Source organism: Phodopus roborovskii, unplaced genomic scaffold (genome assembly GCF_943737965.1).
Source record: "Phodopus roborovskii unplaced genomic scaffold, PHOROB, whole genome shotgun sequence".
NCBI lineage: Eukaryota > Metazoa > Chordata > Mammalia > Rodentia > Cricetidae > Phodopus > Phodopus roborovskii.
In genome coordinates this window covers 25344410-25358681 of record NW_026126459.1, presented here as the reverse complement: position 1 = coordinate 25358681, position 14272 = coordinate 25344410, and the positions used below count along the sequence as shown (strand labels likewise).

The following is a 14272-nucleotide window of genomic DNA, read 5'->3' as shown; positions in this document are numbered from 1 at the left end:
AAGTAGAAAACCCTAAGGCAAAAGGTACATAAAGAGAAGCAGGTTAATTTGAGTTAAAAGAGTTAGCGAGAAATGAGCCTAAGCTAGGCTGAGCATTCAAAACTAATGTCTGTGTCATAAGTTGGGAGCTGGTTGGTGGCCCCAAAGAATAGCCTGGTACAGTGATATGTATCTCAAGTTGGAAGAGAACTATGAAGTGAACCTTGAACTTTTGATCCTTCTGTCTCACTGGAATTGTGAGGCAGGGTCTTACTGTATAGACCATGATGACCTTGTATTCCCTTCTTCCCATCTTCACATCCTGCAGTAATTGTAGCCTTGGGCCAACGTCTGGTTTGGGTAGATCCAGATCCAATCTGTGTCACTTTGCTACAGGTAGTTCAATGGTGCATTTTTTTTTTTTTTTTGAGGTTATTGTAAGGATTAGAAAGCATTTATAAGTAATGTACTTAGGAAATGTCCGTCTTTCTCTTTTAGGACTCCTTTGCCTGTGGGCGCGGGTTCAGGAGGCACAGCACTGTCCCCTAAAGTCCTTTCTGACTTTCTACTTAAGGTTTTTCCTGAGGATGGAGCAGCAGGATAACACAATCTGTATTTTCCTCAGGGCTATTCATGGGCGTTGGAGGGTTTAATTAGGTACTTTCCTAGACCTGGCTTATTTTGGGCTTTTTCCGTACTAAGTAAATGAGTGGGAGACGCTGTTGGGGATTCGGAGTTGGAAAAAACAGTAGCCTCAAAGGAAACAAACCAAAACCAAACCGCGGAGCTCTGGACTGCATGCTGGCCCTTGCGACGTGTTCTCTCCGTTCGCTAGGGGGCGCGCCAGGAACTTCCGGAAGTCCGTCCGGGAACCTCACACGGAACTTTTCTTAATTGCACTTCCGTTGAACTTCGCGCTCAGGTTTGTCCTGTACGGCTACCCGTCCGCGTACGAATCTAGCCCGGGAACCAAGAGTCAGGAGAGCGCAGTCCCCAGCCGGGAGTTTGTCGATTCTAGACGCCCTCCGGACTGGCAAGATGTGTTCCCTGGGGTTGTTTCCCCCGCCGCCGCCTAGGGGTCAAGTAACCCTATATGAGCACAATAACGAGCTGGTGACCGGCAACAGCTATGAGAGCCCGCCTCCCGACTTCCGGGGCCAGGTGGTCTGGATGGGGATGCATGAGTGGATCTGCGGAAACTGGGAATGGGTGGTGTCGGCTTGGCTGCCACGGGAGACTAGAGAGCACGAAATGTATTTTAGGGCTGGTTGGCTTGTAGGGGATGCCAAGGCATTTGAGGAGGATCTGGAAGGGGTAGAGGAAAGGAAGGATGCTCTGAGTCAGGTCTTTTCTAATGTCAACCCTGTGAAAAATGATTGGGGTTTGCAGATAAGGGCTTGTTTTTTTTTGTCTCACAAGTGTCATCTTTGTGGATATGGGAAATGGGGCCGTGCAATCTTTTATGCCTAGTCCAGCCATGGGTTGGAGATGGCGGGGAGTTCTGGGAAGACCTGGGGAAGAGACTGACTTCCATCCCCCAATTCTGAGGTATAGTGGATCAATCTTCCTGTCCTACACCTGACCAAGGATCCCCTAAAAACTCCTGGGAGGCTGGACCATGGCACGAGAACTGCCTTCATCCATCACCGGGAGCAAGTGTGGAAGAGATGCATCAGTGTTTGGTGAGGCGTGGCAAAAGGTTGCTCATCAGTGTTTGGTGAGGCGTGGCAAAGGGTTGCACAGGCCATGGTCTACAGAACCTGCAGGAATGAATGAGCCACCACACCTCTGCTTTGGGCTGCTCTTGAGAAGGCTGCATTATTCAGGTCTCTATCTTCACATCTGTAACTCCACAAATCATACCCATCCAAATCTCAAGGCTTTATCAAAAGCTTCATTTATCCGTAATGGCTTGCCTTGGTTTCTGGTATGGTTTTACTTACACCCCAGTTCTCAGCACCCACCTCATGCCATTCATTATTCGTCCTGAGCTTTTATCTGAAGCTCAGGAAAGTTAGCTAAAGGTTGCATTGGTTCATGCATACATAAGGTCACATGTAAGAGCTGAAGCTGTGTTACCCATGTTAGTATTCAGCCTTCTGAACTGGCCTGCCCTTGGGGTTACGACAAGATAGTCCTCAGATGCAGCCACAAAGAATGACACCTGTGCACATTCACTATGTTTGTGTTTAAAAGTGCCATGTCCACCTCCCATCTTTTTCTCTCTGCTTCTCCATCTTTCTCTCTCTTCCTCCTTTCCCTCCCCCTCCCTCGACTCTCTCTTTTGCTGCTCCTGTCCCCAAAGCCCTGTCTCCCTCTCCCCTCCCCACTTTTCTCATTCACTTTCTCCCTAATTTAAAAAAAAAAAAACTCCATCCAAGCTCTGTCTCATGGCATCTTTCTCTTGAGTACCACTTTTTAAAAATTACCACAACCTGGTCTCTGGCCACCTTTTTTTTAGCTGTGTAGCCTTGGAAAAGTTACTTAACTACTCTGTCCTCAATGAGACTTATCTAGCAGTGTGGTATTGAGTAGATGCAGAGAACTGAGAGGCATATTTTGGTACATATCTTGAAATATTTATTGTCACTATTACTATCATTACCATTATCTGTAAGAAGGATCCCTGGAAATTAAGTTGCTGGGTTCATGGGTTACTTTGTGAATTGTTGCCATGGAAAACTGGGTGTGGTGGTGTATACCTGTAGTCTCAGCACCAGGCACAGGGTCAAAAGTTTATTGTCATTCTTTGCTGTATAGCAAGATTGAGGCCAGCCTGAACTCCATGAGACTGACTCAAAAACAATCAGCCAAATACAAAAGCCAAACAAGACAGAGAACCTGGGTGATCAGATTGTGGTAATGTTCAATTAGACTATGGAAGCGCCCAGCCCAATGCCTGGCACATTATAGGCATATTTGCTGTATAATTACTGCTAGATGTTTCTCAGCATATTGCTCTGTTCCTTACTGATGTCTTAATTATTTCTCAGGTCTGTGTATTCTGCTTCCCAAGTTTCTTCTATATCCTTCAGGTTTAGGCTACTCCCCCATTTTCTTCTGGAGTCCTTAAGTAGCTCCTTAATTGATCCCTTTCTCCATTCTGGACTCTAACTTCAAATTGATCTTTCTGAAATGCTCACATGATTGTTTCTCTTGCTTAAGACACTTCAATGACTTGCCATTCACTGTTTGAAAGTAAGGTTGATGCCCCCCCCCATTTTCCTTTTGAGACAGGATCTCAATCAATATGTAGTCCTGGCTGGATAGAATTCATTATTTAGACCAGGTTGGCTGAGGACTGACAGAGTTCTTGCATGCTGGAATTAAAGGTGTGAGCCACTACATCATGCCAAGCCTTAACTGACCCGCTCAGAAAGTCCACCACCCCTCACCTGTAAGTGGGCAAACTCTCATTGAGATTAGTGTGAGAGAGAAATGAAAGGATGAGCCAGGCATGGTGCTGCACGCTTTTAGTCCAGCACTTGGGAGGCAGAGGTAAGTGGAGCTCTGTGAGTTCAAGGCCAACTTTCTACACAAAGTAAGTTTCAGGGCAGCCAGGACTGTTACACAGAGAAACCCCATCTTGTGTGTGTGTGTGTATGTGTGTGTGTGTGGGGAAGCAAAATATAAAATGCTTGATGCTTATTTAGCACTCATTAAAAATACAGTACCTAGTGCCTCATATAGTCCGGGCCGGCCTTATACTGTGTTGCTAAGAATCTTGAAATTCTAATCCTCCAATTTTTATCTACTCAGTGCTGGATTATAGGCAGGTGCTACCTCACCTGATTTTATGTGCTGGTAGGATTGAACCCTGGGCTTTATTTATGCCAAGCAGAGATACTCTACCAACTGTGCCACATACATCCCAGCCCTCTTGAATATGTTTTAATGAATGAGACCTGTTAGGGGGACTTGTGACAGGATGAGAATAACTCTTATTTTTTTCTCCTTGTGAGGCGTGATGTGGGCCTTTTTGGAGTCTTGAATGAAATTGCCAATTCAGAGGAAGAAGGTATGTGCCCCTCTAGTCTCCTCTACCTGTAAACTTGTCTCCTTTCCATACTTTCCCCAGTTAGCCCAACTACTCCCATAGCCTGCTTTTTTTCTGTCACTGTCTCTTCCATGTACCCAGATGCCCTAGATGGGTACTGGGAAGAAGGTATCTAGACCCAGTACAGTGCTGGGCACAAGAATGAAAGAGTTTTGACTCTGTCCTCACCTAAAAGCATTGCTAGTAAGGTGTAATCTGAGCTGTCTTTTTAACCCCACAGTGTTTGAGTGGGTAAAGACAGCATCCAGCTGGGCCCTGGCTCTCTGTAGATGGGCCTCCTCTCTCCATGGCTCCCTGTTCCCGCACCTATCTGTAAGTTTAACTTCCTCCCTGCCTCTTTCCTTTGTGGGCAGGGCTGGGTGGGAGTGGCCCAGCTCCTTAGTGGGAAGGTTGAATAGGTGAGTCCCTGTGTATGGTATGTCTATTTGCTGTGTTCTTCCAGCTCAGAAGTGAAGATCTGATCGCTGAATTTGCCCAAGTAACTAATTGGTGAGTGCATAAACCCAGGCCCAATGTGGGTTAGACATCCTGAGTTGTGAAAATTCCTTTGGGGAGAGAGAGGGCAAGGCAGAGACTCCTCTACACTTTCACCCCTGTTCTGCTAGTTTTATGTTTTTTGAGACAGGCTCTCTCTGTAGCTTTGGAACCTGTCCTAGCACTCAGTGTGTTGACCAGGCTGGCCTCGAACTCAGAGATCCACCTGCCTCTTCCTCCTGAGTGCTGGGATTAAAGGCGTGCACTACCTTTGCCCAGCTCTGTTTTGCTAGTTTTATTTCAACTTCCTACAAGTTAGAGTGGGAACCTCAATTAAGAAAATGCACAGACAAAACTGGCCTATAGACAAGTCTATAGAGGTGGTTTTTGTTTTGTTTTCCTTGTTTTTAAAAACAGGGTGGTTTTGTTTGTTTGTTTTGTTTTTTAATTTGTGTAATAGCCCTAGCTGTCCTAGAACTCACTTTGTAGACCAGGCTGGCCTCTTCACTCACAAAAATCACCTGCCTCTGCCTCCTGAGTGCTGGGATTTAAAGTTTCACACTATCCCCATCCAGCAGTGGGGGTGTTTTCTTAACTGATGATTAATGTGGAGGGCCTAGCTCACTGTGGTGGTCCTAGTTGATATAAAAAAGTAGACTGAGCTGGGCAGTGATGGTGCATGCCTTTAACCCCAGCACTTGGGAGGCAGAAACAGGCAGACCAGCCTGGTCTACAAAGAGCTACTTTTAGGACAGGCTCCAAAGTTACACAGGGAAACCCTGTCTTGAAAAACAAAAAGAAGAAAGCAGATGGAAATCTGATACAGTGTTGTATATCTTTAATCCCAGCACTCAAGTAGAGGCAGGTGGATCTCTGAGTTGGAGGCCAGCCTGCCTGACCTATATGGTGAGTTATGGAGAGCTAGAGCTACATAGTGAGGCACTGTCTCAAAAGCAAACTACCCACCCAGCCACCTACATCACCTTAGAAAGCAAGCAAGCAAGCAGACTGAGCAAGCCAGTTAAGGTTAGGGCAGCGCGGCCTCTGCCCTAGTCCCTGCTATGGTTCTTGGCTTCCTACCCTCACCACCTCTGGATGCTGGATTACAAGCTATAAGATGAAGTAAACACTTTTGACTATGCTGTTTTATCACAACAGTAGAAACCCTAAGACACCCCCTTCCCCACCCTCAGAAAGGAACAAAAGAAAAACTGAGCATCTCTTTCTCATGTGGAAGGGAGTCTGAGTGAGTGGCTAGGTTGTTTGTGGAGGTACAGCTACTGACTGACTCCGTGCTGATTCCCCGCAGGTCTAGCTGCTGCTTACGGGTCTTTGCATGGCACCCTCATACCAACAAGTTTGCAGTGGCCCTGCTAGATGACTCCATCCGTGTGTATAATGCTAGCAGGTATGAGGGTGTGCACTGCAGCATCTGGTTCAGACTGGCCTTACCGTCTGCCCTTTGTGGGCTGGTCCATAGAACTTCCTTCTAGAATTGGTTGGGGATACTCCACAATTGAATGTGTCCTTTCTAAGTTTTTTTTTTTTTTTTTTTTTTTTTTTTTTCTGAGTTGGAGGTCTCTGCTGACCTTGAACTAGAAATCTGACTGCCTCGGCCTCCTTAGTGCTGAGATTAAAGGTGTGCACTATGACACCCAGTGTACATCTAACTTTTATCTCATGCTTCTGTCCCACAATACTCCATGTTCTTGAACCACTCCCTGGGAGGGTCTTCCCCACCCCTTTTCCGCCCCCTGTACTGGGGGTCAGATCCAGGCCATTGTACAAAGTACCAGAGTTATTTCTAAACTATGCCCTTAGATGTAGCTTTCTTCTGTGCAGTTTTACCTTTTATCTTTTTTATTTTTTGAGACTGGGTTTCTCTACCTTTTATCTTTTTTTATTTTATCCTTTGTGTGGGGAGGGGCGGGAAGGGGGTTCTGATGTAGTCCTAGGCGTTTGGAGCTCACTCTGTCGACCAGCCTGGTCTGGAACTCTGCAATCTGTCTGACCCTGCCTCCTGAATACTGGGATTAAAGACATTTGTCAGCACACCCAGCCTGGTTTTATCTTCTTTTAAAATTTATATTTTTTTTATTTTATGAGTATTGATTGGTGTTTTGCCTGTATGAGTGTCTGTATGAGGGTGTCAGATCTGGAATTGGAATTACAGACAGTTGTGTGAGCTGCCATGTGGGTGCTGGGACTTGAACCCTGAACCTTTGGAAAAGCAGCCAATGTTCTGAGCCATTTCTCCAGCTCCTGAATTTTATTTCTTATGTGTTTGAGTGTTTTGCCTACCTGTATGCCTGTGCACTGCATGCATGCAATGCCTGTGAAGGTCAGAAGAGGGCGACATATCCCCTGGAAATGGAGATAGACAGTTGTCCTATGGGTGCTGGGGGTTAAACCCATGTCCTCTGGAAGATTGGCCAGTGCTGTTAACCACTAATCCATTTCTCCAGCACCTTGTTTTATCTTTTTAATTGAACTTAGGTTTCCTGAGCTTAGTGTCCCTGCTTTGACTCAGCTTCCCATCTCTTTACCCTAGCACTATAGTTCCTTCCCTGAAGCATCGTCTACAGCGAAATGTGGCTGCACTGGCCTGGAAGCCCCTCAGTGCCTCTGTCTTGGCTGTGGCCTGCCAGAGCTGTATTCTCATCTGGACCTTGGACCCCACCTCTTTATCCACCAGGTGAGTCCTGTCAGCCTGTCCTGACCTGACCTGGGGATCATGCCAGGGGCTTGTGGGGTTTGCAAGTTACCCTCCTCACAGCACTTCCAGGGCTGTGGAGAAGCTTATCTTAGGTCAGGTGGGTGCTAAGATGCTCTGTCTTGACAAAGGGACAGAACTTAGAGGCTTTTGGGATCATGGGAGAATGTTATCTGTAGGCCATACACCGTCAGAGTTGTAGAACAGGAAGAGATACAGATATGAATAGAAACCATAGAAATTAGAACAATCACCAGTCGATGGTGGCACATACCTGTAATCCCAATACTGGGAAGCAGAAGGCAGATCTCTTGACCTCCAGACCAGCGTGGTCTGTAAAGCAAGTTCCAGAACAGCAAGGGGTATGCACAGAAACATTATCTGGGGGGGGGGGGAGGGGAGGGAAAAGAACATTTTCCATGAACTAAATAAAAAAATAGAAAATTCTAAAATTACGAACAAATACGGAAGCCTTTTGGCCAGCTCCAGATGTGGAAGAACTAAGGTCAGTGCTGCATATCTGTAACCAGCTACATAGGAGTCTGAGACATGAGGGCCACCTCAGCCTCAGCTCAGAAGGTTAAGGACAGCCTGAGCAATAGCCTGAGACCCGAGACCGCCTTAAAAAAGGGGGGAGGGGAGAAAGGGAGATGTGAGAGAGGATAAAAGAATTATTTTTTTCTTTCTTTTTTGGTTTTTTGAGACAGGGTTTCTCTGTGTTAACAGCCCTAGCTGTCTCAGAACTGGCTCTGTAGACCAGGCTGGCCTCAAACTCAGAGATCCACCTGCCTCTGCCTCCTGAGTGCTGGGATTAAGGTCATGCACCACCAACGCCCTGCTTGTTTTGTTTTTCAAGACGGAGTCCTACTATGTAGACCAGGCTGGCCTTGAGCTCACAGAGAATGCTAGGATTAAAATATGTGCTACCATGCCTGGCATTTTCTTTTTTTAAGAAGTACATTTACTTAAAGTATGGCTGTGGGACATTAGAACACTTTTGGGGCATTACTATGTGGGTTCCTGAGACTGAACACAGGTTTTCAGGATTTAGTGCCATCTCTCTTGTGTCCCCTCCTCCATTTTTCTTTCTTTCTTTCTTTTTTTTCTTCTCTTCCTCACCAGCATAATCTTTATAGAGAAGTTATAAAATTACTATTTCATTATACTTTTTTTTGGACAGGGTATTCCTTTATAGCCTTGGTTGGCCTAGAACTTGCTATGTAGATCAGGCTGGTCTTGAGCTATTAGACAGTGACATTTCTCTCCTTCTGAGATTAAAGGATGTATTACTATGCCTGATTTGTTTCAATATACTCTCAGTGGCTGCTTTAACATCTTACGTTACCATATAAGACTTCTCAAGACTGAGACACTGACATCTATCCATTCCTTGAGGCTTGAGGGTGGTGTGGAGGTGGTGGCTTTTTTTTTTTTTTTTTTTTTTTTTTTAAGATTTATTTATTGTGTTTACAATGCTCTGTTTACATGTCTGCTTCAACACCAGAAGAGGGCACCAGACCCAATTACAGATGGCTGTGAGCCACCATGTGGTTGCTGGGAATTGAACTCAGGACCTCTGGAAGAGTAACCAGTGCTCTTAACCTCTGAGCCATCTCTCTAGCCCCAGGTAGTGGTGGTTTAAGACAGGGTTTTTCTGTAGTGTTGGTTGTCCTTGAACTCACAAGGTCCTCTTCCGAGTGCTATGACTAAAGGTGTGTGTTTCACCACCACTGGCTGTCCGTTACTATTAACTAGTTACTTGGATCTCACCAGTGTTCATGTTGATGTCTTGTTTTTTGTTGAACAATTTCAAAAAAAGTTTTTAAGTGTACAAAATGGCACAAAACATCAGCACTGTGGTAATACTGAGTCATGTGTCTTTGGTTGTTTATTGAGATAAGGCCTAATGTAGGCAACTTTGATCTCAAACTTAGTATAGGTAGGGCTGGCTTTGAACTCTTGATCCTCCTGCCTCTACCTCCTAAGTGAAAGGATAATAGGAGTTTACCACCATGCTCAGCTTCTCCTAGGGAAATTTCTTTAAGGTTTATTTTATTTTTGTTTTGGTTTTTCAAGATAGGGTTTCTCTCTGTAGCCCTTGCTGTCCTGGAACTCCCTCTGTGGACCTGGCTGACCTCGAACTCAAGAGATCTGCCTGCCTCTGCCTTCCTAGTGCTAGGATTAAAGAGGTGCATCACCACTGTTGTTTTTTGTTTTTAACTTTATGCATATGGGTGGTTTGCCTATATGTATGTCTGTGTACCATGTACATGCAGCATCTGAGGAGGCCAGGAGAGAGTGATACACCCTGTGACTGGAGTTAGAGATGATTATGAACCACCATGTGGATGCTGGGAATTGAACTTGATCCTCTGGAAGGGCAGTTAATGCTCTTAACCACTAAATCATCTCTCTATCCCCTTTCTAGGAAATTTATTTTTCCTCCCCTAAGGAGAAGCCAGCAAAGTTTTATTGAGAATAGAGTAACAGTTCATGTAGGAGGAAGCTTCAAAAACAATGGGCTGCCCTTTAGAATGTTTTTATTTTAGGGATAGAGAGAAGGTAATGGGAGATATCATTCTGTAATTATGTTTCTCTTATTGGTTAATGAATAAAGCACTGTTGGCAAATAAGAAGGACTAGGAGACAAGGAGGATTCTGGGAGATGTAGTAGAGGAGATTCAAGATGTAGGGACTTGAGAGAAGAGGTCTGGACCCTATCTCCAGTAAGATAAGATCACGTGGAAACACTTAGATTAATAGAAATGGGTTAATATTTAAGACAGAGCTAGTCAATAAGAAACGCTAGTAACAGGCCAACAGCTTTATATCTAATACCACATCTCTGTGTTATTTGGGGGCTGATGCAGCTGTGGGATCAAGTTAGCTGAAAAACTACTCATAACTATAAGACTTAGAAGATTTTTCAGGGGATCTGATGCTCTCTTCTGGCCATCATAGGCATTACATACACATGGGCACTGACGGGCATGCAGGCAAAATGGTTTTACACATAAAACAAAGATTTATCTTTGTTTATCTGTGACACATACATGTGGCATGTGTCACAGGTACATTATAGGGACAGTGGAGCCACTGTGAGTTGGAGCTCTCATGTTTGAGCTGACTTAAAAGATTATTGCCATTCACTATAAAGTTAATCATCTGTCGATGGCCAAGGCCCTCAAAGGAATTAAAGGTGGTTACTGCTGGGTAGAAAGGGAAGAGCTCCCAGTAGTGGAAGTCAGTTCACATACAGCTCTTTTTTGGTAAATAGAAAGCTGTGGGCACATGGAAGTGGGAGATGTTTTGATGAGAAGGGGCGATTGGTGCAGGGGTTGAGAAGAGAAGTGTGGAGTTGGATCCTTGGGGTAATCTCCCTGGTGACCCAGCACAGTAGGGAATGACACACCAGTGTAGCCTTTTAGACTCACTGCCAGGAGCCGTCTTCAGAGATTTGGACTGCGGCTTCTTTTTTTTTTTTCTTCAAGACACAGTTTCTGTGTGTGTATCCTGTATTCTGGCTGTCCTAGAACTTGCTCTGTAGACCAGACTGGCCTCGAACTCAGGGATCCAACTGCATCATCTGCCAAGTGCTGGTATTAAAGCTTTTCTTCTTCTTCTTCTTTTTTTTTTTTTTTTTTTTTTTTTTTTTTATTTCATTTTTTAGCTTCTTTTTATCCTGGCAAATCAGGGGCTCTCCATAGATCTTCCCTCTAACCTCCACCATTATTGTTCATTTTTCTCAACATGGATTTCAGTTAGAGGCTATGGGTTAGGGGTTCTAGCAAAAGCAAGGAAATGGAATCATGACATTTTCATTTCCTGGTGTTTGGGTGCTGGCAGGTCAGAAGAGGGCATTGATACCCTGGAGCTGGAGGTGCAGGAGGTCAGTGAGTGCTGGGAGGCAAACTCCTACCCTGTGAAAACGCAGCAGGTGTTCTTAGCCACTTAGCCTCTGTAGCTTCCTTGATGCATTTATTTACCATCCTTGTTTTCTTGAGATGGGTTTCTCTGTGTAGTCCTGGCTTCCCTGGAACTCAGAAATCTGCCTGCCTCTGCCTCCCGAGTGCTGGGATTAAAGGCATGAGCCACCACCTTCCAGCTTTTATTATCATCTTTTTATTCTATCCCTGTTGTTTATCCCACAGACCTTCCTCTGGCTGCGCCCAGGTATTATCTCACCCTGGACACACACCAGTCACCAGCTTGGCTTGGGCCCCCAATGGGGGACGGCTGCTCTCGGCCTCCCCTGTAGATGCTGCTATTCTGGTGAGTGGTCTCCACCCCTATGTTGAGACAAGAGCCTTCTTCACCTGGCGGTGGAAATCTTACAGGGAGTGAGATTGTCTGTCTTCAGTTTATATAGTGAGGGAGCTAATCCCAGATCTTACTCTGACAACAATCATTGTAATCATAAACCCAGGTCTTCATGTTGAGAAGTTAGTTTCTTTCTGTGTCCCTTCTCTGGGCTTTTGTGCATAGAAGAGGGTAGCCTAAGTGAGCTGACTGATAGTGCTCTGAGTTTCTGTACCATTTCCCTTCCTCTCAGGTATGGGATGTCTCAACAGAAATCTGTGTCCCCCTTCCCTGGTTCCGAGGAGGAGGGGTTACCAACTTGCTGTGGTCCCCAGATGGCAGCAAAGTCCTGGCTACTACTCCTTCAGCTGTCTTTCGGTGAGTGGATAAAAAGCTGAGGGAAGCCAAGATCTAGAGAAAGGCACTTGGTTTCTGGGCCGGATTCTGGGGACCAAAAAGTGGGGACAGACCCACATTTGGAGCATGAAGGCCCCAGGCCATAATCATTGTCTTTCTCTGGCTCAGAGTCTGGGAGACCCAGATGTGGACTTGTGAGCGGTGGCCAACTCTCTCAGGACGCTGTCAGGTAAGAGGGGCTTAGGACTCACAGAAGCTGGGGATTTTTTTTTTAAACGGGCCTGGATCACCCTCGATGGTTCCATACCTCTACTTGTCTCTTGCTTTAGTCCTGTTATAGACTTCTTTTCTCCTGGCTTTTCCTTCCTGTCCCCAGACTGGCTGCTGGAGTCCAGATGGGAGTCGACTGCTGTTCACTGTATTAGGGGAAACACTAATTTATTCCTTGTCATTCCCAGAAGGATGTGGTGAGTTACATTTCATAATACAGCTTATATGGGGTGGTAGAGGGAGACAACAGCCTGTGGAGTGCACTGAGGGAAGAAGGAAGTATAGAAACCTAGGAAACCAACCCATCACTGCATGCTAGAAACCTCTGCCCTTCAGGAACAGAGAAGGGACATGTTGGAGGTGCGAAATCAGCAACGATCGTAGCAGATCTTTCTGAGACGACAATACAGACACCAGATGGAGAGGAGAGGTAGGTTTCAGTGCCTGTGGGAGGAGTGATACAAAGTTGGAAGAGCCACATTTGAATGCTCCTGTCCTGTCACAGGCTCGGGGGAGAGGTCCACTCCATGGTTTGGGACCCTAGTGGTGAACGTCTGGCTGTGCTCATGAAAGGTAAGGAACAAAGAGAATGGGGCTTGCTTCCTTTGAGACAGGGTCTCATTGAGTAGCATGGGCTATCCTGGAACTCACTGGGTAGTTCTTGCCTCTGCTTCCCACTGCTGGATTAAAGGTGTGCACCATTACACCCACTAGAGAAAAAGGGCTTTTAAATCACAGCCTTAAATCTGTCCTTGCTCTGTGGGACCTGGTTTCCAGAGTTCCCTATATTATCCGACTCATTTCTTATAGGAAATGCACGGGTACAAGATGGGAATCCTGTCATCCTCCTTTTTCGAACTCGAAACAGCCCTGTGTTTGAACTGCTACCCTGGTAAGTGCCAAGCAGACCTCTGGGTCTGGACTACACTGCAACTGCACAAACTTCCCTCCCAACACTGATCCCTCACATCTTTCTCTTCTTGCCACAGTGGCATCATTCAGGGGGAGCCAGGAGCCCAGGCCCAGCTTATCACTTTCCATCCTTCTTTCAACAAAGGGGCCTTGCTCAGTGTGGTGAGTAGACAAAGCTAGGTGTGTGTGTATGAGTATGCGTGTGTAGATGTCTCCCGAATGGCTGGAGCCTCTGTAGTTTTGGCCTATCATGAAGTTCAAACTCTTGACACCTTCTTTACCCTTTTTCTGCAGTGCTGGTCTACAGGCCGAATTGCCCACATCCCCCTGTACTTTGTCAACGCCCAGTTTCCTCGCTTTAGCCCAGTGCTTGGCCGGGCCCAGGAGCCCCCAGCTGGAGGTGGAGGCTCCATTCATGAAGTGCCACTATTTACTGAGACATCACCAACCTCTGCCCCTTGGGACCCTCTTCCAGGTCTACCACCTGCTCAGCCCCACTCCCCTCACTCTCACTTGTAAATAAAGTCTTCTTGTTTTCTACTCATTTACCAGGCTGTGTTTTCTTTCCTAGTACGTTGTTTGGATATAGCAGAAAAAAAGGATTAGGTCCACGGACCAATATTCTACTGTCATTTTCTAACTACCTGTGAATTTGATCAAGTTATTTAGTCCTCAGATGGCTTTTCTTTTAAGGTTTATTATTAAGGTAGGGGGCTGGAGAGATTCTCAGAGGTTAAAAGCACTGTCTTAGTTCTGAGTCCTGAGTTTAATTCCCAGCAACCACATGGTGGCTCACCACCATCTGATGCCCTCTTCTGGTAAGTAGGCATACATACAGGCAGAACACAACATACATAATAACTAAACCTCAAAAAAAAAAAAAAATTTATTATGTTGTGAGCCACCATGTGGTTATTGGGAATTGAACTCAGGGCCCCTGGAAGAGCAGCCAGTGCTCTTAATGGCTGAGCCATTTCTCCAGCCCTTCTCTTTATTTTTTAAAATGTTACTTGGGAGTACATATGTGTATCTAGTGCCCACGGAGTCAGAACGGGGTGTTGGATCCTCTGGAACTGGAGTTATAGACAGTTATGTCAGTGCAGGGAATTGAATCTGGTTCCTCTCCAAGAGCAACAGCAAAAATGCTCTTAACTGCTGAGCTTCCTGTGCAGCCCACTAGGATGGCTGTCAAATGGTTCGAAAAGCAAAGC

The 14272-nt window shown here is 45.7% G+C and overlaps 1 protein-coding gene across 2 annotated transcripts; it reads left to right on the top strand.

Moving 5' to 3' along the window:
• Nucleotides 1-898: 898 nt before the first annotated feature.
• Aaas (aladin WD repeat nucleoporin) lies at nucleotides 899-13605 on the top strand. 2 transcript variants are annotated; one of them, XM_051190021.1, is made up of 16 exons: nucleotides 899-1140; nucleotides 1534-1661; nucleotides 3942-3997; nucleotides 4257-4348; nucleotides 4479-4525; nucleotides 5820-5918; nucleotides 7062-7205; nucleotides 11375-11495; nucleotides 11776-11900; nucleotides 12048-12108; nucleotides 12256-12346; nucleotides 12486-12579; nucleotides 12655-12722; nucleotides 12960-13041; nucleotides 13139-13223; nucleotides 13356-13605. In XM_051190021.1, the coding sequence occupies exons 1-16, from the start codon at nucleotides 1018-1020 to the stop codon at nucleotides 13578-13580; spliced, it is 1641 nt and encodes a 546-aa protein (XP_051045978.1). In that variant the 5' UTR covers nucleotides 899-1017; the 3' UTR covers nucleotides 13581-13605. The 2 variants fall into 2 exon arrangements, with proteins under 2 accessions (XP_051045978.1, XP_051045977.1); XM_051190020.1 differs by lacking the exon at nucleotides 899-1140 and adding an exon at nucleotides 1216-1323.
• The last annotated feature ends 667 nt before the right edge of the window (nucleotides 13606-14272 follow it).